The sequence below is a fragment of the Diprion similis genome, chromosome 11 (assembly GCF_021155765.1).
Source record: "Diprion similis isolate iyDipSimi1 chromosome 11, iyDipSimi1.1, whole genome shotgun sequence".
Lineage (NCBI taxonomy): Eukaryota > Metazoa > Arthropoda > Insecta > Hymenoptera > Diprionidae > Diprion > Diprion similis.
The window spans coordinates 2,703,360-2,729,571 of NC_060115.1; the positions used below are offsets into that span (position 1 = coordinate 2,703,360).

A 26,212-nucleotide genomic window follows, 5' to 3' on the forward strand; every position below is an offset into this window, starting at 1 on the left:
AGGGTGCAAAAACATTTAATATTAGACGAAAGATTATACTGCAAAATATTCTTTATTTATTTACGTAGAAACAATTGTTAAGTACCATAAACTTTACGCAGCAAAAGTAGTTTAATAACGTAGCAAGTCGTTGTATTCCATTGTCATTGTCATTGTCACAAGTCCGTGTATAAAAGAGAAATCAATCAATACAGAATGATTCAATTCTGTGTACACTTTTCTAACATGGTAGCCAACTGGTGTATTTGTCTGTCTAAAGGAGTGAAATCTTCGTCAGATCTAGCTATAACATCGAGGAGTTCACCGATGGGTAACTCCGTTTTTACTTTGCGACTTCTGTCTGGCAAGTTGAGTACTTCTAAGTGAAACAAGATACCAACCGCCGCCTCAAAGGTACTTAAACTATCGGAAAGTCCGTCACGTGGCGATGCGGACCAAAGAAAATTTTGTATGTAGTGTAAATCAGTTACGAGTCGCTTAGGACGAGATCTTACAATTACGTATATGAGCAGTGGAATCAGCTCGTCTGTGGATTGAGTATAAAGGAAGGACGAAACCGTAGTTTCGTCGTTGTCAGTCTTTGTTTGTACTTCGGCAATTGCTGCCTTAATCTCGGCGACAATCAGGTCCAGGGTGCTTCTCAAGCAGAGCGATTTCTCCAGCGGACCTTCTCGTGCGTCCAGCGTTGCGAGTTCGACTATGGCGGCGGGTAGTGAAATGGCTAACGACTCGTCAGCCCCTAGTTGATCAGGTGTAATACCAGCATCGACGAATTCAATTAGTTTCTTATTGAGATACATATCTTCCTGCTCCAGCGCGCTGGCGAGGAGATAGTATATTTTATCGTACATAAAGTGCATTATGAATACTTCCAAGGAGGTAGTGAGTAGCTTCTGAAATCGAGCATCTCGCTGCAAGCAAAGACTCTGTTTGCGCATGATTATTGCCCAGTAACGACGAGTGAGATCTTGTAGGGTTGAACTGAGTTCCTCGGATGAATTGAAATCGTCCAAATCAATTTGCCTCAACGTAGACTTCAGTTTGTCAAGCGGAGTATTCCCCTGCCCCGGCAACTGATCAAGGAAGCTTCTTGCACTGCAAATTCAACAATCAATTTGTAAATTATTCTTACTTTCAATGGCTGCTAGCAGACTTACTCTAGTTACTTACTCCTTATACGAGACAACGCTACAATTTAATTTCACTTCTTCTTTCATCCGACTATTCGGCGACATATATTTTGGGTGAATCGGCTTTTCCAGAACCAGTATCATATATATTTGAAATTCCTTGTTGTATCCTTTCTCAATGGATACTATTCTGATCTTGTGCTGACTATTGACTTTCGTTGGCTCATTTTCCTCTATTAGCTTCAGCGATGTATTTTCAAATTTGTATAAACAAGAATTCCCTGCTCCGATTGAAGTGAAATGGTGCGGTATTTCAGGATGTGCTTTTAGAATGTGATCATCTAATGGGTAAACGCAATGCAGAAAACCATATTACTTTTGCTTACATCGTCAATGACAAAGTAATACTAAGATATTAACCAACTAATGGTCATTGCAATGTTCCAAATAAAAACTACTGCTAAGAATAGTTACCGACAAATTCATCCGTTATCGGCAAGCCCCGCAATGAGTTACCAGCAGGCACACAGATGTTCCAACATTTGGATAACGCAAGGTCATATTTCTTTCTATATTCATTCTGTAAATCACAAAGACAATCAATATGGTAATTGGTAACAATCTGGAAAATATATGGCGGAACAGAGAGTACAGAATTAATTTATAAAACTCGATAATAGAATAATAAAATTTCAAATCTTACCCTTAAAGTATGATAAAATTCGTTGTAAACTATCTCATCAGGATCCATTATTGGTCAGCGATAAAACGGTTCCGGTAGTTTTGGCAGACAGGTTTAAATTTCTTCCGCATTATTTTTTGTGAATACAACCCACAACCGTTGTCATCGCACTCGAGCAGCCACTATCGCGATATCATAATCTGATTAGAGCAGACAGTCATCCAGATAAGAGAAGGGGAATGTTTACGATCCAGTGTCACATGGTCACATGCTGGGCACGTGTCAATGGAATGCAGTACTGGTGGTGCCATCGATGAAAATCGAAAGTGACTACGTAATACAGAGCAAAAGTTGCGCGGGAGCGTCATCTCGCAAGAATTAGGTTTTTGGAACTAATTTTCGACGGTGAATTAATGTCGATAACCGAACCATATTTACCATCAAAAGACAGTGGATAATGTAAGGCTATCGAGTGTTACTTGTTTGTTGGTATTGGCGAGTTCTCGATACGAAGAAAAATTGTTAAATTTGCGTTAAATCAAAACGCAAATAATCCAGTGCTTGGAGCAATAAATGGGCAATAAATGGAACACCCCTAGCGAACGTGCCTTGTAGAGACATCTATATAACGTCGTGACAAAATGATTGTTGACTCGACGTATGGTAATTCCGCACTCCTTCTTAACCGACGAAAATTACAACTTAGCAGCATAGACTTATACACAGTATATGACTGCAGCAAACTAGACTGTCCATGTTTCTCAGCATATTTGTAAAAAAAAATTACTGAGTTATTCTGAAACAGAAAATTATATGATTAGGTAAACAAATTATACGTTTATACATCTAAGGTCTATTTCATAAATACTTACGAAAGATTCTTCTATCACTATCACTATCTTCACTATCACTGTACGCTCAGGGACTTTATCCCCGCGCCGCGTTGAGCGCCGGCGTGCAAATGCCGCGCTTTCTCTCAGAACCGAAAAGTATCAAGTAGACGCGCAAAAGGCACGGTCAAACCTGAAAACTTGGTTATTCGTAACAAAATTGAGTGCAGAGTTGAAAGCTCAGCACATCGAGTGTGCTTTACTGTTTCATATATATACCGTTTGTGAAATCGACGCGCAAAAGGCGCGTCCAATACCTGTGATTGATCAACGCGCAAAAAGGCACGTCAGTTTAATCTGTTAAAATAGTTTAAATATCTAGGAATTGTCGCAAAATTCTGTAGAAACCCAATCCGCATCCGCGTCTCTTTGAATCCGACACATTGCGATGCGGATTGTTGTTCTGAGATGCGAATCAATTCCAGAAAGGAAAATGGGATGAAGAAAAGGCATGCATTATTGTGTGGCGTGACGGTCGGCGGTCCTCTTCAACGCGAAGTCTTCGAGCTCAGCATCTCTCCCCATCTAGCGTACCACGGAACGCTATAGATGAGCCAGAGATGCATTTTGCCCATTCAGACGATCACAGAAATCAATTGAATGAAATAATGATTGGGAATGATTAAATAATTGAATTGAATAATGGCTGAAAACTGATTTTAGAATATCCAGAAATGGCAAATCGAACGTCGTTAAAATTAATTCATTGAAGAATAGGAAGAACATCTCTATGATCGTTTGACGCTGTGAATTACAAAAGTTAGTAACATCACGGCAGATCGCGACCTTCCTACCCTCGCCTGATTCCCAACGGAACCACCCGACGAAAATGTCGAAACGAGATATTCGCACACACATGCATAAAGCCCGCGACAAATCCCAAAACGTCCACCTATACCTACCCGGTTACCTATATTCGATCTATACGATTCTCCATTCTTTCCAACACACATCATTCTTTTTCATTTGCACCGTGGTCACTGTGACTTACTTTTACGTTGATTACCTGTAAAGAGCAAAATGTTTTTGTACCACAATCAGCCAGTTGTTATACGACGATACTAAGAGGATCGACATTCAAAACATGATTTTTCTCTACTTTGTGACGCTGATTTCAGTGAAATGATTGTCAAATGCACATTCCATAAGCTTTAAGTAATTTCATCCACAGTGACACCGTGAATATACGCGATCGGTATTAGGAAGACATTAACAGCCCATCCTATTATTGTAGGTATGTATTACTTTAATGACTACTGGCGGACTATGGGTACATCAACTTTTTGTAAAACGGATTAGAAACATCCTGTATGCTAATCAGCAATTTCTAAGCGAACTAAACCTGCAATTGATGAGTACTTGCTGACTGTTAAAAGATTCAAAATGATTCAACATTGACAGAGCAATTTGATTGAGTTACGTTATGCTTTAAAATTTCATTAATTAAGCAATCGTGTGAACATAATTATAAAATTATTGGAATATGTTTAAGCCTCAGGTAAATCCACCACTTAAACGACATCATTTGTAAATTACAACGTATATTATTACATCAGTAGTTAAACACAATTGGTTCTCGCGTATGCCGAGTAAGCGATGGGTACCTGTCGCGATGCTCATTCCACTTTCGGCAACGTGCAAAATTTCTAAATTTAAGTGAGCTTTGTTGAAATGAATTGCAAAAAAATGACTCGATTGATAGTCAAGCATCGTTGCGATTGCGAATGAGCCTAACCATGCAGCTAAGAAATCGAAGTTTTGTGTAACAGTTGTTACCGCCACGCCACGTGACAAAGGAGACCCAGGAAAATTCCCGTAACCTAACACATGCAAACTCACCACGTGGCCGAGTAATGGAGAAGTTACTCGGATGTCTCTGCTTAATTCTGGAATAAATAAAAAATGAAACTCGAATTAATTTAGCAAACTGGATTTTCAGTCCTCAAATTAATTATTACTGTTGTCTACTTCCATATTTCCATATTTTATACAAAGACAAAAATTCGCCTTCAAATTACTACCATGAATTATCAAACAATTGTTAAAAAAAAGTATTCTTACCTCCTCCGGGTTGCTCCACGCTTGACAAATACTGGTTCTCATAGCATCTCAGGTTGAGTGGTTGAAGCGATGCACTTTTTACACTGCAATAACAATATCACATAACATTACTTACACAATATACTTGGATCCAATTTCATGTCACTATAGACTCTCTGTGTCAGAAAAACTTAACACTTTTACCGAAAACGTAACGAGCACGCATAAAAAAAGCACCACTTCCCGTAGAAAGACCTGACCCGAGTATCTCACTGATTCTTTATTTCAATAAATCCATTTTTCTTTAGGCCGCGCGTCTGCCGTTCGTTTATTATTTACCGATGAATTTGGTGAGAATACAGTGATCGAATTATGGAACACAGACTGAACAGAGCGATTAAATTCGGCTCTCGTCGAGCGTGGTTTCGCTCCGACTGCGCGAAAACAAATGACGCCGATCAGCGCTCGGAAGCAGGTCTCGACTGGTTGGAACAGCCGTGCGAACCGCGCGGTCTGAAGTTGGCGTCGGGCGTAAATTCGAATTTTCCGACGCCGTTCGACCGATCAGAATATGCGTGAAAATAAATGAAACATGAGAAACGAATCGCACACCTTGAGTTTCATCAGTATTTACACGAGCATAGGATTGAAACTAATATTAAAATATAATACACAGCACTTACATGTGCGACGCAAAGTCTGTCAATCGATTACAAGATTTACTAGCCTTAGATCAACAGATTGCATGAGAAACTTACCAATCGTTCGATGCTTACAGAACGTATTCTCAGTCGAATCAGCTCCCGTTGACTCCAAGACAAGGTGTTGTTTGTCGAGCACAGACACATTGTATTTCTTGTTTATATTGCAGAATCCGAACGCACTTCACACACAATTGGTAAAAAAAAAATGGTTGACGGCTAGGTGAAAACAAAATTGAACATCGAGTGGGCAGTCGTGCATACCGATACGTATATATCTGCGTATGTCGTTGTAGCAGTTGCACATCACTTTTCATACCCAAAATAATCACGATAAAAGAAAAATGAAACGTTCTTCAGTCAATAACACACTCAACAGAAAATATTTAGGAGCTCAATCTCCAGTGTAAGTATGTACACGATGCGGATGAATCGCGATCGTCATTTTTTCAGCGTTGAGAACAACCAGTTGCAGGCATACCGCGTGAAAACGAATCTCTGCGTGACTCAAAACTGCTTATTCGACGATTTATTATCAACGCTAACCCCACAGACCGAATTGCTTACAGAAAACACGTCAAATAAAGCAAAAATTCATACAAACTCGAGCCGCAAGACGCGACTGTAGCACGTTCGAACTCGACCTCGTGGGCGTCCCAGAATTACGCGAACAGCCTGAAGATAGCGCTGCAGCAGCGACGCAAGCGCGGCAAAGCGGCAATTGATAGAAGCGAATTTGAAAACGAACTGAGCTAGAAGCAAGCAAAGTTATGAGCACAGCAACGTTAGTATTTTACACAATAACTAATGAATTTCGAGATGATGCTCTTCGTGTTTCATTGAGAGAAGCCGCGCTCACGTTTTTCATGTCCCCTATATCGCAATGCCCTCTGACACGAAAAAGGAAAGTTTTTGTGTTAATCACCTGTGAAACATATTAATTAGGTATTTAATATAATTTTTGAAATACAAAAATCGATGAATAAACGCAGTACTTTGACACGCATATGTTAATGTAATAACATAATTTTCAACTATAATCCTAACGCATAACTGAATTAAAACTTACATATCGGAAATTGGCCGGATCAATGGAAGGAATGTGATAAACTCTTCGTTTCAAAACACTAAATTCAATTATATTATAACAAAAATATTAATGTCAATCAATGTAAGTTTTATATCAAGGTACATACGAATAGATGCTAAGACGTAAGTGTGTGATATGTAACGATTTTTTTCGGGTTTTGATAAAGCTCAAAATATGGCGGTATAAACATTATGGAGTTGATGTATCATACATAACATTATTAATTAAAAAAAAATGATTCTTTATATAAATATTGTTAGACGCCTATAATAACAGCTGAATTTATATTGCCCAGCTTATTTAATGATCGTCTCAGTTCTCCCCTTGTATTGTACTATGTATACTATACACATGCTACATACCTCTAGACGTATGTAACATTGTATACCTATGTATAATAACTTATATCTAATTAAGTATAGTTTGTCGTCGCTAATGCATTGAAGATTTAAATGAGGTATGATTTGACCAGTTCACATTATGCGATCTACATAAACTCTAATTTATTCAGGCACGAAGTGTAATTCACATGTTCAACTTCAAATGGTCTGAACACAGTAGAACGGGACTGATAACGAGTTGAGTTCTTTCGTTTTTTTTTTTTTTTTTTTTTACTTCTCTTTTGAATACGCATTGTATGACTATTGGGTATTTTTTCTCCTAATTAATCTCCGTACTTTTACTCGCGTAAGGAGATTTCGGAACTGATTCTTCATCGTCATCGTCATCTTCATCCTCTGCATCTTCTCTCGCTTGCTTGATTTGTGCAATCCTTTGCATCTCGGTGGATCGTTGTCTATAAATTGCAATTTTTGGATGGGCTGGTTTGCTATAAGTGAATTGTAAGATATACATGAACAGAAAAAACGTTGCTTTTACCTTGAAAGTGCCTCTTCCGCTTCTCGTTCAGCTTTCCATTTCTGAACAACTCGATAGCCAATGCAGACTATAACCAACACTATCGGAATTATAGCTGCAAATACTATGCCTGAAGTAATCCCAGCTTGTCTTGAACTATACTCTTGTTGACCTGTATTTCAAGATTTCATCAGGAATCAATATGACACATTATCGATACAAATTAAATTCTGTGAAAAATGAACATGCCTTATCTTAAACCATGAAAACATTCGAATTACCCTTTAAACCTACAGTTGTGCAAAATGTAATTAAGACTTCAGAAGGTTCTTATTGTTAGGTGTTAATAATAATAATATGTAATAATGTGTGCCACTCTGTGCCGCAATGAAATTATGAAATGTAATATCTCGCATAGTTTAAGGATATTGTTAACAAGCTCCAGGTCGAGGAATATGATATCAGTAATAAGAGGATTTGTGTTTGAATGGAATTTGAGAAATGGAAATTTCACTTGCACAAATTTGGAAATTTCCATTCCACTGTAATACCGATCCTATACAATTAACGCTTGCGTTTTTCATTATAATTCTTCGATTTCAACATGCTTGTGTGGAATAGAAATTTCCTGGTATTAAAAAATGTATAGTTCTTATTTATTATAGCATAAAAGTTACAGTATAAGTGGAATATAATACATCAATGGTATACGACGACATAAATCGTTTACTACAAATTATATAAAATACTGCAACATATAGTTTTGATTCGAGAAAAGACTTCATGTTTACTACAACTACTAGTTAAGTACACAGAAAAACTCCTACAGACTTCATTGTAAAAAAAAAGCTTATTGTTTTATAATTTATTTGATGTATAAGTCACGTCTCTGAAAATCTCAATTCATTCCTTACAAGAGGTAATATTATTTTTAGTGAATACCAGATTTCTATTCCACATAAGCAACAATATAATGTAGCGGATGATTAATGAAATAAAATTGTTAGGAATTTCATGACATCACAATCTATGGTCACAAATAACTACAGTTTAGTTAATAATTGAAGCTGACATCAGAGAGTTGCAATGACACATGAATCAAAAGTCTCTTTAGTATAAAAACAATCTTAATAATAGATATCTTCAGACATCACTTTCTTTGCTCGGACTACCAGCTTTTCTAAGCGGTTCTGCATATATAGCAGTGCTATTCCGAATTTCAGGATCATCCTCTAGGGCCCAGACCTTCTCCTCAAATTCTGTGTAAGGTTTGTCAGGAAGTGGTTCGTTGGTACGATACGATTTGTCATATGATCTTCGTTTCCTAGTACTACTGCCGTCGGTACTAGTTTCGCTAGCAGGAGAAATGGTTCGCTCGCCCGACTTCAAAGGGGTGCTCAGCCGTGAAAGAGGCGAGTCGTTATCAAGTCCGTATCCGCGATCGGAAAACCGCCATGATTTAGCTGAACTATCTGACGATGCATTTCTCCTTATGCAAACTATTATCAGAGCCCCAATGATAATCGCTGGTATCAGTACCGCAATTATTATTCCGATAATAGTCCATGCTGTTCTCTGAGTATACTCGATGTGACCTACAGTATCGCATGCAGTTACAAAATTCAAGCTCATCAACAAAGATGTTGTGACAAAATATGGCGCAGACGTTAAAAGCATTCTTTCCAATTCATTTTACTGAATACCATATTGTCACCGCAATAATTACATTCTGCACATCTGCTAAATGCATTAGACTTTCCGAAAAAGTGATTATATCTATCTGCATTTTCTTACACAATTTAATGCGCCAAGATGAATGCACCGTTTCAATCTGGTGCGTTCAATGTCGATCATGTAATGTGGCAGAGCAAATAAAAATTTATGAATGCATACTTACGTAGACACTCTGTGTAACCATACTCTGGAATGTCCCATTGACCCGCTTCTAAACATGTTCGACGCTGATCTCCAATTAATACAAAGTTCTGATTGCACTCGAAGGTCACTTTGGTACCCGGTATGAAAAGGAAGTTGCTTTTCCTGCCAAATCGTGGTGTCTCCAATATTCCGCAAGTTATTGCTGAAATGCAAATGACACGTTTATCAGATATTTGCTTTTTCCGATTGAAAACTTTCTCAATCCTTGTACCTAATTGCTAAAATGATACACGAGTAAACATACTTCGCCTGCCATTCGTCGCCTTTATCTCGGTTACAGTGTCGTAATAATTTTTAGTATAATGTGCAAGATCTCGATTGAGGGTCATTCCATAGTCGTACTGACATTGATAATTATCACCACACAATTCACTTGCTCTGTTCACATCGTCTATTCTGTGGAATATAAAATTCGTAAATTATCCATACGATTATCAGATTAATCGCTTGCACTCGTAATTTTCGAAAAATCAAGCCGTACCGATCAGATGATAAAAATTCGCTCGGAGTTCTAAGATACTGAGGCACAAATGATGCATTTGCGTAATAACTCGCCGTTCTACCAAATTCCCTCGTAAACAAGGCAGCTCCTTTCTGCGAATCCTCGCGATCCGCAAGGATCCAATTTATACCAAATTGTTTATGAACTGTCTCAAAGCTATTCACATTGGTCACGGACGCAATTGTGCCATCAGGATTGGTGAAGTCATCAGAAACGTCATAACTCCAGTTGCCCAGCAGTCCTCGTGTTTTATTCTGTACAAATATCGTTTATATCGGTTAGATACAGAATAATTAATCCCGTTGTTACTTGCAATTAGCTTAAACGAATTTTTCATACCATGTATGACCACGGCAAGTAGACCCTGGCAGTCATGAACCCTTCATTCTCAATAATTTCAATTCCAGCGCCTGTCTGGAACATGATGACAACTTCACTCTGGTTAAGAATATAAGTCGGCGTGTAAACGGTGACGCCAGCAAAATGTTGGAACTTCAATGACGTCCTGTCAAAATATATTCGCCTTCCATCGGCAAACACATCCAAATGGTATCGCCATCTCGCATGAATCGGTCGCAGTCGAACTTCTATAGTAGCTGAATTATTGCCTCGTGCTAAGATGAAATAATAAGTTTAGCAAAATAAAAACGCTGTTCTACATATGAAGTTTTTCATATTACGATTGTTATTTCAAATACCTGCGATGGAGGTGAGTTGAGTAGCGTTAACTACGCCGTAAAAGTTGTTCGGCATCTGTTCAAATCGAGCCTGAACATCGAGTTTGTCTTTGACTGTATCGACGCGGGTCAACACGAATTCTCCCTTTCCGTTGAAGGTGTACTCCAAGTCGTCAAAGGTAACAAAATGAGGATCTCCAAAGACAGTAGCAACAGCTGGAGCTTGATAAGCGACGCAATCTTGAGATGGCCGTCTTTCGAATCTTAATGTCTCACATCCAACGGCTTGCTCCTCTTGCCACAAACAGCAAAGATACGACGGAACCTTGTCATGGAACCAGTGAGAGAGGGTCGGTACCTTGTTTGCTTCGTTCCACGGCAGGTAGCCCAAATTGTGAGATCTACCAGGTCGAGAACCCCACTGTTGATCGTATGTCAACATGACATAGCCGTTTTTGTCGTAACAGCACTGCTGCTCCGAACCGTCTAGACTGTATCAAAATGTTTCAATTAGCTAAAGGCCGGGTGATTTATACCTTCGATGATTACTAACAATAAGACTTACTTTGGTGCGCCAGTCTTGACGCAGTGAACCGCACCTCGGTGGTAGTAACAATCAGGATTCGAATCCTTGTCGCAATCGAAATCGGGCATAAAGCGGCCCTTGTCATTCAATGCATGCGCCAACGTGCAAGGACAGAGCGCTACTTCAGCTGCGAAATTTTTTAAGTACCTATCGTTCATGATCCAATTATTACAGAGTGCTTTTGGCCAGTTTGTTCCATGAATTCTTTCCCATTGGGGTCCAAAGTACCATCCTAAAGGAATGGGTCTACTCCATAGCACCCTTGAAATAAATGATCAGTGAAATGTAGATTTTGTAAGTGCACGAGTGATGGATGGTCATGACATGTAGTCACTATCATTTATTCGAATGAATAAGACTCACGGCGAGATGTTTAGTCCAGAATATTGGCTTGGGTTGGTAAGGTTTATTTTGATAAAGCCGAAGTGCATATCAAGGAATAACGGATTCTCCCTAGCTCGGAAGTTCGAAGGAATAATAGTATACGTGCCGGTATTGGTTGTGCTTTCCTGTGATGAAAATTTGATAAATAAATATGCATGAACGTTGGAATCTTGGAATGGTCTAGCAATTAGAGAGTACGAAGATAAGGAAACTGTAAGAATGTAAAATACTCGCCTCTAACACGTCAATGTATTCGAATTCGGGTCGAATAGTGGTCTCGCGATATCCCCATAAGGATATTTGCAAGACAGCGTTTAGGTTGCTAGTTAAATTGTACTGGTTCCAAGTTATCTCTATCTCAGCTGGAGAACGTTCGTGCACGGCTCTGGTAGAGAAGAATATCTTCTCTTGAGCCGTTGCAGGTGTTTCTGAAATTATTAAATGGACAGATCATTCGACGGTGTTACGCGATACAATGGTAGTGTAATGCTGATTGCAGTAATTGAAGCATCTTACCGACGAAGTATTTTCCCTTCCAATTGAATCTACCGCTTCCAATAGCCACCTCAAAACGAACATACCCTTCTGCCTGCATAGATGGTTGAATGCAAATGGCTCTGTTGGTATCAATAACAGTGCCGACTACTTCCTCCATGTCGAATATACACCTTATTTTCTCGTTTGTATCAAAACAAGGTCCTGTTATGTTTACCACGGTTCCTCCAAGCATGTTTCCGCTCTCTGGAGCGAACACAAGTGGTAAATGTGTCCCGGCTATAATTGATATAAAGATTGTTTAGAATTTTAAAAACAATTCAGCGGAAATGCGGTGTAAAATAGTCCTGAGACTACAAATAAAACTACTCGCCAATGTCTTTATTGCAGTTTCCGAGCATGATCTTTTCATCTATCCTGAATATGTGACGTCCAGGAAAACCATTGGCCCAGCCTCTTCCAGTGAGATCGCGAATTGTCGACATTTGAGAATATGGCTGATACTCGTAGCTCTGCGTCCCGTTTCCAGCATTAAAACCAACCTTCGGAAATCGACAACGAAACAGAAAATTGTACTTTTCTATTTGAAAACTAATAGACGTCAGAATTGCACGTCAATAATTTGATTCCTATTAGACTTACATATGCAGGTACTCCGCCGTCACCCCTGGTGGTATCACCTCCAGCTTCTGTGTGACTGGCCCATTCGAGGTTTAGGTAATTGAACATAGCATAAGTGTAAACTTCGTCAGTGGCCAAAACCATTTGGAAGGTGTTAGTGCGGTAAAGAGAGTTGTCAATGCCTCCGGCAAAGGACATATTCTTCCAAGTTACTATGACCACATGCTTTGGGTCAAACGTGTCGGAGCCAACGACACCCTGGCGTATGTCCCACTTGATTCGTTCGCGGACTTCTACTCCGAACTGATCCGTTCTTCTTTGGAGATCTCTCTCTTGTCTGAAAAACATTAAGCGGGATCAAAAAGACGTGGGACCACGGGTTTATGGCAAGAAAAATAGTGAAATCAAACTACCTGAAGTACACGCCAGGCTCTCTTTGATCCAAATCCGTTGGCCTCAGTTTGCCTATTCTGCACTTGCTGAAGAAAATACCGATGAAACTTGGGTCATTTTTCTGAGGCCAGTCTTTGACTGGAAATACCAAGGGGTAAGTAAAGTGTTCCGGTGGATCACTGAACTCCAGGTAACCATTCATAGACAGCTAAGAAAGAATGAAACCTGCACTTTAGTTGAAGCAACTCTCTGAACACTATTAAATATTTTTGCAGACAAACTTACGGAAACATTTATCCCCATTCTCAAAGATTAAACAGACAAGTGTAAGACAAATTACAAAAAAGAATTTCAGATAGCCAAATATTTACGGGACTTAATTCATCCACTTATTTTTTACCTATATATGACTGTAATTATCACGCATCCTTCATTATATCAAAGGCTTACTCACCTGAGTATAATTGAATCGGAATCCATAGAAAGGTAATTGGAAATTGAAATTCTTATGAATTCTGCTAGTGGAGGCGTGTATGTCTATCTGGTAATCGCCCCTGTTGTTGTCTCCACCCTTATCAAAGTACCAATACATAAATTGCGATCTAATAGTCGTCAGCCTGCTTTCCGTAATGAGATAATTTGTCGTTCCACCTTCGGCAGGTGAGTATCTATAAGCTTCTGGGTCATCGGAATCTATACAAAAACAATGAAACACACGGATTCAGCAACTTAATTAAGGCCTCACCGTGTACATTTTTAACACGAAAAGTAAGCTGTTGCAATTTTTCACTTAACATCAGGATGCGACGATGAAGTAAAAAGTCAAGATTATAAGTCAACGTGATTCATTGGTAGTTTGAATGATACTGTAATGTAAATTTTGGCTAAAGGAAAACAATTTTCAGCTTTTTCATCGTATTATCAAGTGCGGAATGAATCGAATTTTCCGTACTTCGAATAGTCAAAATACTCATGAAACGAAGACTCTCTAAAGATTTGACGAGAGTCTTTTGTGATATCAAGTAAACGGGCTCTTCCTCGAAATTGAAGGGATGACGATAAGCGATGTAATTATAACAATAAGTCAATGAAATCTCCCGTTATCAGTCCTGCGCGGTACTACGCTTCGTTTCTTTTACGAAAGCAAGGTGTGTTGCAAATGATGAATCATAGCAGATTCATGCCAGTTAGTGAGTAACTGATAATACTCCGATAAAATATGATAAAACATTGAAGTTGACGCGCGATCAACCTCAAGACTCACTAGCACTACTATGTTTGGTACTTTTAATCTGGAAATAGCTGCGGATTATACGGTAACAGTAAGCCGCTGTTGATAGAAAATTAGAACCAGAAAATCACTTCTAACATTTAGTCTCGTTAATGGAAAAACATTCTTACCGAGCAGCGTAATGAGTCATAAAAATTCATCCGAGATAGCGGGACCTTATTTATAAGCTCTGTTTTAAACTTGCCATAACGAAAACTAAACGTACAATCAACGACACGATGAAAAGCGAATTGGTACCAGAAGCTTGAAACTACCTTTATCTTCACTACTTCGAACCGAGGTGGCTATCGTCCATTCCAACTTTGGCAAAAAGTCCTGGCAAACATGAAGAAACACCTACAGCTAATTCCTTCTCAATATCTACGCAATAAAGCGGCGAAAAATTTCCCAGTTTTCTCAACCTTCCCGCGTGTGAATACGACACAATCGAACCAAGCATGTTCCATACGTGGAAATTCGCTAGCGACGTCGCGACGCTCGTTTCAAGCTCGCGAATATAACTGGCTGACGGATGCCGTTTTTTGGCGACAATAAAAAAGCCAAACTATGATGAACAGCAAATCAGTGTAACGGAAAATGGGAACCAGTACTTAACGGTCACGCCCAATGATAAGAAACGATTTGCTCACCGTAGGAGATGTATTTTCCACTTTTTAAGCCTTCATTACCGGAATAAGTCCCGAATGACGGGGCGAGCTCCGGCTCAAGATCCTGAGGCGAAATTTCTCCGTCGAGTCCGGTATCCTTCTTCGGCACTTCCGGTTCTTCGACAACCTCCCTGTTTCCCTCTTCCGGGCTCGGCTGAGCCGTGATTTCCGGTAGTACACCGCCGTTCAGATCGGCCAGCTCGGATATCGGCGACGTTTCCGGGGGTTGGAAGCGACCCTGTTCAGGGGCCGCTCCGTCTTCCGGCGGGAGCGAATCGTCGATTTTAAAAGCACGTTCGAACGTTTCATCCTCACTTTGGGCCCACGTAGCTGAAACCGCGAGGAGAAGCACCAGCAGGAGCGGCGCAACCGCGTTACACCGGGAAACGATCATCCCCTGAATTTTTCCCGATCCGGGAGTATAAACTAATCAGAAACTCAACCAGGAGACAACTGAGCCCTATGCCTATACGAGTTACGAATAAAGCGATAAGCTGCTTCTGATATCACTGTGATAACTCGTTTTATCTTTCTAGATGTGTATACGATCCATCCGTGCGTGCGCCGCCTTCCGTACCAGCACTGCTGAGTGTTTGCCGCCTTTTTAGTTCTCACATTAGTTTGAAACTAATGGTTTTACAGGTGGAAAGTCATCCGACTATTACTGGGAACAAGGAGGGCGGTTATCCAACGGCAACGCATCATTCGCGATAAGTCCCAGATACTTTTAGTCTTACTCATTTAGTAAACTAAGGTTTCCGTTCATTGAAGTTCTCTTTTTATCATCGTTTCCACGTAATTCGGGCTTTATTCCAATGTTTTACTACTCGTATTATATACAGATGAAAATACGTGGTGACCACACTTTCGCAACGAACTTTGATTTCAGGCATTACTATCTTGCGAATATGAGGTCAGCGGGTGATTGCGATTTTTTTCAGATCATCAAATGTCTCCAGATTACGTACTAAGCGGCTTTGAGATCTCCCACAGATGCTTTTTTTGGCTTGAAAAATTTTTTAACTACGAGAAAGAAAACATGAAGACAAACACAAAGTTCTTATCACGCTGTTCTGAAGTACTGAATGTATATAGTAATTATTTATGTACCTTATCAGGCGGATTTGGGTCACGCACGTAACTAGATATATGCCCGGTGCAGGCGAGACCTATGCACTCTCGGTTATTCACAAAATTTAAGGAAAACCTTACTCTCAACACGTAATATACAGAAAATTGTAATATTTGTAGGAAACGCATTTGCACAAGACGACTGCCTTTTTTTAGGTAAAAATTGCCGTACCTGCTACTCCACGATAAGGGTTTGTTGAAAGAAAGATAATGGGGAAAGTTTTTCTTTTATTAATCAACGGAAAGGCAAATTTTCAACAAAAAGAAATAAGTGATTGCAAAGTATTTGAGGTGGACCACCGTGACCGGATAACCGAAAAATTCACACTATCGATTTCTTGATAACCCGATAAATGTGCGCCTCCAACAAGCAGTGATACAGCTCTCAACGAGCAGATATACCTATAATAATACGCCTATTGCGAGCCGCATTCTTGCTACAAACGGTAGTAAGGAAAAATTTGACGGGAACATAGCAATATGAATTGAGAATTCTTGTTTTACACGCCTCACATCCATGCTCATAAATTTTTGTATCACATAGTTTAAATTTTCTCTGACAGTTCCTTAGCTGATTACGCATTTAACCAAGTGATAATAAGAAAACGGTTAAATAATAAAACAATTATCGTTTTCACGTGTTTACTACTACTTCGGCGTATAAGTGTTAACAAAATAACATAACAAATGAAACAAAAGAATTCGTGTAAAATGTATTTAGAATGTATTTGCACAGATAGCTAGTTTGCAAATGGAAAAAAAGTAAATTACACATTGCGACCACTTATATTCACAAGCAAGTACTAGAATAGTACTTTACAAACGATCGATTCGATTACCGTGTTTGAAGGATTAGAAGATTTCGTCCTGATGATGTGAAACATGCGTAAAAGAAGCTTTTGCATCGAATCTTTTGAAATTTTGGACGGCCGCGTAATCGATGATACAAAAATCGTCACTCGCTCATTCATTCACATTTATTCGTGCACAAAAGAGAATTCGGTGGCAAGTCTTTTTGCTTGTTATTTCATTTCTACAAACACACATCGAGCAGTCTGTGACACTCATATAGTGTTGCGACCTTGTACCTAAAAGCATGGTAGGTATATCAAGGCTACAGTTGGCGTTCAATTAGATGATGGATTCAGTAATAAAAAATGAAATTTTTTACCAACCGACGTCATAACATAAAATATCCGTAAAATAGATATTTTCTTTTTTAAATTGAACGTTCTTTTAACATAAATTGGCATCGACGATGAGTAATCGAATATTTAGTACCAGCCAATGGCACCAACTAGCAGTGAATGAATGAGTGAGCATTTATGCATTACTATTAAAAATCTATAGACTCTTCCTTTTAATTATAATTTTTTTTAATTACTATCTTGTAAATTGTTATGAACAGTCTGTATAACAATGTTTAACAAATAGCACTTTGTTTTATTTCCGTTCCTGTATCAAACCCGTCCGACATTCGAAACGACGAATTATTTTACAATTTTTAAAATCAATATTCAATATTTTTTGCCTGTAATTGTAGCTTCAGTGTAAAAATCTACATATATTTATATAAGGTGTCACATGAGTCGGTCTTCGCCTTTTTCCGGAGACTTTTCAGAATTGTTTACATGTATACCAGAGCGTACATATTAGATTGCCTATACTTGATCGGGACCCAGATTTTCATTGCGATGTAATACAATCTATTACGAGGAGGACGAATTGTCTCCGTTACTGTCTAGATAACCGCCAGAACCGTTGACAACGAACGAGGTACCAAGGCCGTAAAGATGCCCGCAATATTTCGCGTCGTCGATATTGTCCTCGAAAAACATCTGCGAAATAAAAATAATTGACTTGTTCACACATTGTACACTCACATCGTATGTACATTTTAAAATGAACCTGAAGCTAGTAACCAGGGTAGTTGCTAACTTAAATAGGATACAACTATTTGTTTATAATTTCATAGAAATACTAAAATATCATGAGATGTATCAAAATTTCGAGTATTGGACTTCACTGTCTCATCTGAATCGATGTTAGCGTGTTCGGCTGCTAACTCTAGCCACTAGCTTCAGCTTCATATTTTTTAGATATAAAAGTTAAGAAATTAGTGGCACAATGAGGATAATTACAGCGACGTAAACTTGTAGAGAAGTAGGTGAATAATTTGTTGCATTTACGAGTAATAATAAACGTTAAGCGTTACCTCTCGCATTTTGAAGAATACCATGCCAGTTAGTAGCGAATCTGAGCCTGCTTGATGTTGCGGTCCAACGCGTTGCAGTTCCAGCTGTTCAGCGACTTCTTGTAAACCACCTTTCAAGTTCTTGCATGACTTCATCAGGTACTGAAGTTATAAATTATTATAGATGGTTTACCTACTTTCACAATATAAAATTCATTGTTTTAAATATTGTGATTAAATGCTCATGCTATTAACGATTGAAGTACTAACTTTGACATCATAAACTGTCGGAAAATATATCCTGAGAAGTTCAAAGAATTCGCTTTCTTCCTGAGGTAAATTTTGATCAGTGAGTAGTTTCAATAAATATCCAAAGTCATATCCAGAGTGAAAAGAAAGCCATTTAATATCATCGACGAGAACTATCCCCGAGGTCATAAGAAGCTCGGCGAAATCTAGAGGATCGATACCTTCCTCTTCGTGTTTCTTGAATTGAATACCGCTGTTTTGCAGCATGTCTATACTGTCCTGTGCGTACATGTCCTCTCTGAAACGGAATCGATATTGATCGATGGAGAAAAAAAGCAAACATACACGTCGTCATAAAAATGATTACTCACTGTAGATTGAATTTGAAGTTGAATTGCCATGTCGTATAACTTCCACCAGGTGTGTTACCAGATTCATCCAGAAATGTTAGACCGAGTTGTATGATCCTTAAAAGGTCAACATTGCACCGTAACAATTGATATTGGTAGTCGGCGCTTGTTCTGAACTCACCTAAGAATCGATTCTGGTATTATAATATCTGTGGTAATTTATCAGTTTCATGAGAGAAATAATTTACTCAATAGAGAAGTGTAAGAATATGTAACGTAAGAATACCTATGGGCCTAGCGACAACACCAGGAAATTCTGTATCCATAGCAACGTATTGAAATTGTTGCACAACTTGACGAATCGTTCGGAATTCTTCTTCCAAGTTGTGCCCCCATACATCGCGGATTCCACATTCTTCATTACTGGGCATACCCCCTCCCTTCAACAGCCCTGCAGCGTTAGTTCCACCTAGAATAGCATTGAGCACATCGATTCACCAATTTGTTCTTACAATAATCGATAATAATTTGGAGCAAAGGATTAATATAATCAAACAAATAAGACAAAGTCGCAAAGAATGTCGCAAGAGGCATGTGAAATTTGAATATTGAAACATTCAACGACTAGTTTTTTCTCCAGACTAATGTCTACCGTTCAGTTCCCATCAGTCTAATATTGCGATTCAGATGGCTAGAAAGTAAAACGCAGCTTATTGCCAATGTATCGATACTTTGGCAATAACAGCTCAGTAGAGGAAAAATCGCAGGCGTCCATTTCTTCGAGTAGGAATAAGAAGGTGAAAAAAAAAGAAGCTATCTAACAAACTAAACGAACAAGAATCGTACCAGTAGCTGATGGCATAAGGTTAACTTTATTCCTCTTCGTGTTAAAGGTCGATCTCTACCGGAGCTCCAGCGTCGATCACAACTCTGCAGTCTTCATATCACTGACGAATGAAAACAACACAGCATTGAAATATAATGAAAAGAGCAGGCAAGTAGCAGGGAGAGGGCAACATCTTTGACGGAGACGGTTTTTAATTGGGTTAGAAACACTAAGAGGGTTCCTAACCTTTCGACCACGGTCACACAGCAGAAGATACTCGTAAACGCAAGAGCAGGCGAGAGGAGATTCGGCACAGTTTAAAAATACGTTGACGTTGTGCTCTCGGCGTGTTTACAGCATGGGAAACAACAATTACGGAAGCTGAAAGCTCGGATGTTCGCGTTCTGGCCTGAATACCTTGACAATACTTACGCAGGTGAAAATGCTAACCTGTGCGTTGTGTGGGGGGGGAGGGGGGGTGAGTGGGGGTGGGGACTATAAGTATTAACGCTATCTTTTTCTCAAATACGCCACTGATGCACACCAAATATTAATCCAGATTCACACGACTCCCGGTGACAATAATAAATCGGAACAGGTTATACTGTTAACTGACTCCTAAGCCACGGAACTATCAAGTGTTGATAGAAAGCTAACTTAAAGACCTTTGCAGGTTCGGCCGATCGCCACCTGGTGTCACTCGAGCGGTTAGATTAGAAACTTTGAATTTCGCTTCGATGTCCGTCGTCATTTGCTTCTTTACAATGAAAATTCAGATGTGATTTAAATATAGGCTCTTCTTTGATGTTTACAAGTTTTCCAACGATTACTCTGTAAATTCTAATCACCCGAAAAGATGCGCACCCTATCTTTGAGCGGTTGATACTCTATGCATTTTCAGCGCAAAGTCAATGCTTCATAATATCGCGGTTCGAAGTAATCGATGAATCAGATGTAAATGCCGAATGCACTGATGGCAATACAAATATTTATTTTCGAGGGAAATCCCCTCTATCGTCTAACTATATAGAGATTTACAAGCGAGGTTCAGGATGCTGAGCTCTGTCGGTGAATGAACCGACGGTCGATAACAAACGATCATCGGGGCATTATATCATTCTTACCATTTATTGCTTGTTCATGCAACGCGTTATGATGCCCTAGTGAGTCGATTCATCTCAACTGCCAGGAACTTACGTTACCGTCTGATTAATCTTACTAAAAAAAATCAGGGAAATATCGAGTAACAACGATACGCTTAAACGGCTTAAACGTTAACTTGATACAACAGTAGGCGTGGGGAAATTCCAAATTATTCAAAAGAAAAAAATATTATGTAAAGTATACGAAGTATGAAAATTCTGAGATGACACAGTACGACTCTTGACATTTCAATTTTTATAAATCTTGTTAGTGTTGTAATTATTATTATAATTATTATAAATAACATTGGGAACACCTTAGAAAATATGCAATTACAAATACCAAGAATTTTACGTAACGTAAAATAATCAAATAACGCGAAGAAGTGCAGCGTCGAGCGAATGGCTGTTTCGTAACAAAATCTTTATCCCCGGCCAGGGACACAGAAGCTAGAGCCTAATTACACTGACAAAGGTGAAACATGTCTAATTGTAAGAAACGCGGTACCGAGTAGGTATAGCTGGGTACGTAAACGATTCCTCGGTATCAATAGATTTTTAACGAGGATTCCAAGTACCGAGTAATTTATGCGACGAGAAATGTCAACCATTGCTCATTTTCGAACAGGTATATAGACTTATTATCTAGCTGTATGATAATACCGTTGGTCCCAAGGATCGAGGGACTCACATTATTGTGATAAGATACACATGCATGAACAGTATTTATTATACCTTTTACCACACAGCAGTAACTATATAGGAACGAGGCCCTTTAATTGTCTACACTAGACCCCGAGCAGCCCTCAGGTGAAAAATGTAACGATTGTAATTAATTAAAAACGTATTACAGTGTTGATTCGATACCCTGACGAAGCAATTTATTACAACATGTGTGAAATAGGAACTGTTTATCAGATTGTTCAAAGTTTCTGTGATTATTTTGCGATCCTTTTATCCCTCCGAAAAATTCAATTACTGTTAATACGACTGATAGAAAAAGTATCACACATAAGCACACATGAACTGAAACTAAGGATACTGCGTTGTGGAATATTCTAACTTCGCACCGGCGTCAGCGTAGAACGCATTATCGATAGGATCAATCAACGATATACCTGTTCGATGAATGTGAATAAAAAATCAATCTAGATTATACTTGATTAATATTAGGTCGATCGTTAACAGAAGCATGGAGGTGTAGGTACACTCGCATAGTACCAAAAAAAAAGACACTTCTCAATTGAAAAACGATCAGCATTCGTGACAACAGAGTATAATTAATTGCATTTTATTCCTGGATTGGGTGAGTACTACCAGCAGCTCAATTTCTACCTATATAACACCACGTAATATGCTTGTGCAGCAAAGTTATTATACGTGAGTTCGAACACATGTAGGTAAACGTCATGTTTCATTGCGAATAGTAAAAATGTTCATCGCATTCGCCATGTACCCATGAACATTCGTTAAACAATCAATGGTGGTCGTATCGAGTCGTCGCAAGGTGGCGATAAATCATTATGTCGAAACGATCTCCTAAACGGACACACACACATCCCTCGGTGTCGGGTATGGTCAAGATAAACGGGCGTGTTAACACGAGATTAATTTGCGTAACGTGTTTGGGGGGCGAAGTTTGAAAAGAGCAGCGGATGTGGGCGCGCAATAGAAACAGCCGAAGGCTCATTTGCCTTTCAATACGTACCTCCTTTCTTATTGTATACACCTCGGTCCCTGGTTATTGTTGTGCATTACTGCAGCTATCGCACCGTTTTTTCGTTTTCTCCGGGCTACCGTTCCTGTCTCTGCTTCTGCTTCTACTTCTACTTCTACTTCTACTTCTACTTCTACTTCTACATCGACTTTTGCTGCCGCTTTTCTCCCGTCTCGCCCGCCGCCGGCGTGGGTGGCTCATCATTATTTTTATTTATACTCTTTCACTGTTTATTTTTACAATTTTTCTCCCCCCCGGCAGTCATTGTGCATTGCATGCATTATTCCTTTGCTTCAGGACAAGACTTGCCTTCGTTTGCCGAGCCTAATTCAAGACTCTGCATATTATACCTGTGCAGTAAAGCCTGAAAATATTTTGTCTAAGAGAACCGAATCTATATAATTATATGTATGTTCGTTGATTTGATAAAAGAATATTGAATTTTTCAACACGCATAACGAAATATGCGTATATTATTAATACACAACGAACAGCTGAAAAGTTTGTCCTTCTCTGTTGAAACGATTACATGCGAGCGAAGCAGAATAAGACTGAGAAGATATAAACTAGAGGAAGAAAAAAAAAACTGGAAAAACTTGTAGAATTGCGGCGTAGGAGAGAAGATTTCAAAGGACGCTATGCGATACCCGGTGATGCGAAGAGATCTGCCTGGAGGCAGTCGTTCGCGTGCGAGTCGTTATGTATATTCCACATATCTAACCAATACTATTGCCTTAGATTTGATCCTAAAGTGTAATTTTCTGCGCTACATACCTGCGGATAAATTATTCCTACACGCGGTGTAAAAAAAAAAGAGCCGTAGCTGGACAAAAGTGAAAAAAGAACTGAAATAAAAATCCATCATGGTATAGGTACGTTTGAATATGGATGAAAATCAACAGTAGATCAATACTCCGTAGCTTATAATATGCTTTATAGGCACTCGGATTGATTTCGTCTTATTGTGATAAAGAGTGTCCAGATATGCATATCTGTGCGATTGGACAAGTTCAGCTGATTTCACCTGACGTGAAAATGAACTTGGAAAAATGTAACATTTGAAACTGATTAGAATAAGAGTTGTTCTAAATTGACTTAAAAATTTTCGTCCATACCAGAGAGACGCCGTGTAATTAGGGTTGCGGCAAGTTTCAATAATAAGAAACAAAGAACAGAAATAGACAGTACGGAAGCACGCATATATATGTAGTTCAGAGAAGAGGTTTTTATCTCAAATGGAAGAATCAGATCACCGGGACGATTAATTCCCAGCATAGTAATTATTTTTTGCATATTATCTTGAGGCGCCATTTATCGAAAGGCTTCCGCGGCAGTTCGTGAACACGTATATGAGGTAGATAAAAGCGGAAGTGGGCTGCAAAAGGCCCACGAAACATGAAAAAGCAGCTCCTTCACGCACCAATTCTAATCCATTGGAGCTCGGCACTAGGCAGGTATAGAAGTATAAGGGGCACGGATAGATATAAGCGTACTTGACAGGTATCCATCGTTAATAGGCGGCACATAAGGAAACAGTTAGTCATTTCTCACGCGAGTATTCTCCCATCCCATTCCATCCCATGGCTTTATATGCCGATGTAGATGGCGATGGTGTTGCGGTGGCGGAGCGTGAGTTTTGAGCAAATCGTCCATTGTTGTCCTCGGAAAATGCTAATCAACTTTCTATACCTCAAACTGCACGGATATCGGACTGACTCCATCTCTTGTGCAGACATCCGTGTCCCGCACTTATACTTTGCTTTACTTATCTATCTATCTCTGGATCCTAGCTTCCTAATTTCACCCTGCATCCGTTTGCCCCAGCATCAAATCAATTTCTTCCTAATATATGATCTGCTGGACTTCACCCTGCAACAACTCGGTACGGTGGTCGAACATGACGGCTCATATCCGCAGTGGAGGTGGAACACAGGTAATAGCCCGTATAATGGGGCTGAATGGATGGGGTGGAAGTGCGGCAGGGCCTGTAAGGCCCTCGAGGTTGAGGACCGTGTCCTGCGAGAAGGTATGTTTCGACCGCTTAAGCTAATGAGGTACAGATGGCGATATTGTTGTAAGGTGGCAACGGCAAGGTGGTCGTTGGTTTGGGGCCCTGATGAGCGCACGCATGGCTATCGGTGGTTCACTTCTTTCCGCGGGTGAAATTTAAGGAACAGTGGAAGAGAGGGGGGAGAAGGCGCGCGGGCAGGGCAAAAGGGTTTCTTCTCGATTCTTATCTCGCGCAGCCGGTGCTACTGCGAGATCCTTATCGAACAATATGCCGGAGTTCTTAGCAGAGCTAAATATGTAAATATAGGTGGTGCCACGGTGCCAGGGTGCTCGGTTATTCGGCGCAGATGCGCGCGAGGCTCGTTTAGGAAGTCTGCATTCGGGTATAACTATAATACATTGCGAACTTTAACTTTGCGAAGGTAAGTATGCCACGAAATTTTGTAGTAGTATAGGTACAGGCACGTTTCCCTGAGTGCTCGCGCCTTTTTCTCTTTCGTTTTTATTATACAACGAAAGGAGATTTAGCGCACGCGTCAGATTTAATTGAACGGGTGAACGGCTTGCCGATCAACCCCACTTATCATCCTTCACCCTGGCAACACACGTATGTATGTATATCGTGTATTTCCCTTTCTCTTGTGCCTGCGCACAATTTTCTTATTGCGTACGCACATATACATTATAGGTATGTCTGCATGCCTATACCTATACCTATGTGCAGTGTATAAGGCTATATGCGTACGTGGCGGGTGTATAAAGTTCTTAAACAACCGTATCTGTTACTTCCAGGCACGGTGATTAAGATCGGATGATAAATTCAGTGCGGCTGATCGTTATTACTGATTGAATATATCAAAGCGTATCGACCCGGCATTGTTGCCACGAGTGATTAGCATCTTCGAACTCGAATTATAAAAGTTGAGAAAAAGGAAGAAGACTTTCCTAACCTTATTTTAATTAACAATTTTCTCATCGTATTATTTATTCTCATCGCCTAGTACTTATTACGAAACAAAAATCTTACATCGAAAAAAAATGTTCCTAAATAAAAATGAAGCTTTCAATTTTTTGATTCACAAATAAAATCTACCTCTCAAATTACTTCGATTGTCAAGAAATTATGAACCCCCGTTATTTTAAATCACTTTTGAGTCATACTCGGTAAGTATTCTTACCACCTATTTTACATCCACTTTTTGTATGTTTAGAAAACTTTTCGACATATTTCTTTGCGCCTTTTTGCCATTTCCGGTAATATATTAATAGGTTTTCAATACTCGAGAGTAATTATTGCGATATTATATAAATTATTGTTGTTAAAAACAAATTGGTGGCAAAAAATCGTGAAAATTGAAGAAAAAATTCAGTTCCGAGATAATTTCCCCTCGATGAGTTTACATGTTTTGCATAGATTATAAGTTTTTGGGATCGCTGATAATAAATCTGAAATCAAATTTTGAAAATTCATTACGGCGAATCCAATCAACGACCCCAAAAACCTGTGCGTAAAGTTTTTTGACCATATTGGATAAAATTTGAAATTTTCATCCTTCGTATTGGATACGGCATCGTGAATTTTTGAAATCTGTTTTCAGATTCGTAATCAGCAGCCCATAGAACACTATCAACTATCTTGTTACAAAAATTTACTCGACACAATGATGT

The 26,212-nt window shown here is 39.3% G+C and overlaps 4 protein-coding genes across 6 annotated transcripts in view; 1 reads left to right on the top strand and 3 right to left on the bottom strand.

The window, feature by feature from the left end:
• The window catches only part of LOC124412660 (farnesol dehydrogenase-like), a 34,250-nt gene extending 31,621 nt beyond the window's left edge, over positions 1–2,629 (top strand). Inside the window, exon 8 of the mRNA XM_046892723.1 lies at positions 2,618–2,629. The gene's annotated coding sequence lies outside the window, so the exon portion shown is untranslated. The remainder of the gene's footprint in view (positions 1–2,617) is intronic.
• On the bottom strand, positions 110–2,174 carry LOC124412658 (ankyrin repeat domain-containing protein 27-like). Its single transcript, XM_046892721.1, has 4 exons — positions 1,834–2,174; positions 1,605–1,710; positions 1,171–1,471; positions 110–1,095 (listed from the first exon to the last, which is right to left on the bottom strand). The coding sequence occupies exons 1-4, from the start codon at positions 1,879–1,881 to the stop codon at positions 201–203; spliced, it is 1,350 nt and encodes a 449-aa protein (XP_046748677.1). The 5' UTR covers positions 1,882–2,174; the 3' UTR covers positions 110–200.
• A 4,528-nt stretch (positions 2,630–7,157) lies between the features above and the next one.
• Positions 7,158–15,483, bottom strand: LOC124412153 (protein mesh). 3 transcript variants are annotated; one of them, XM_046891815.1, is made up of 16 exons: positions 14,908–15,481; positions 13,442–13,680; positions 13,008–13,195; positions 12,616–12,931; positions 12,347–12,515; positions 11,995–12,252; positions 11,713–11,906; positions 11,458–11,603; positions 11,074–11,355; positions 10,530–10,999; positions 10,171–10,445; positions 9,811–10,085; positions 9,574–9,725; positions 9,289–9,471; positions 7,413–7,563; positions 7,158–7,329 (listed from the first exon to the last, which is right to left on the bottom strand). In XM_046891815.1, exons 1-16 carry the CDS (start codon positions 15,317–15,319, stop codon positions 7,194–7,196), a joined length of 3,846 nt encoding a protein of 1,281 aa, XP_046747771.1. In that variant the 5' UTR covers positions 15,320–15,481; the 3' UTR covers positions 7,158–7,193. The 3 variants fall into 3 exon arrangements, with proteins under 3 accessions (XP_046747771.1, XP_046747770.1, XP_046747769.1); XM_046891814.1 differs by lacking the exons at positions 7,158–7,329; positions 7,413–7,563 and adding an exon at positions 8,000–8,986 and having other exon boundaries at positions 14,947–15,483; XM_046891813.1 differs by lacking the exons at positions 7,158–7,329; positions 7,413–7,563 and adding an exon at positions 8,000–8,986 and having other exon boundaries at positions 14,908–15,483.
• Positions 15,484–17,414: 1,931 nt separating this feature from the next.
• Positions 17,415–20,091, bottom strand: LOC124412155 (CCR4-NOT transcription complex subunit 7). The gene is made up of 7 exons (XM_046891819.1): positions 20,052–20,091; positions 19,696–19,796; positions 19,136–19,318; positions 18,871–19,030; positions 18,521–18,797; positions 18,272–18,412; positions 17,415–17,894 (listed from the first exon to the last, which is right to left on the bottom strand). The coding sequence occupies exons 2-7, from the start codon at positions 19,709–19,711 to the stop codon at positions 17,766–17,768; spliced, it is 906 nt and encodes a 301-aa protein (XP_046747775.1). The 5' UTR covers positions 19,712–19,796; positions 20,052–20,091; the 3' UTR covers positions 17,415–17,765.
• Positions 20,092–26,212: the final 6,121 nt, after the last annotated feature.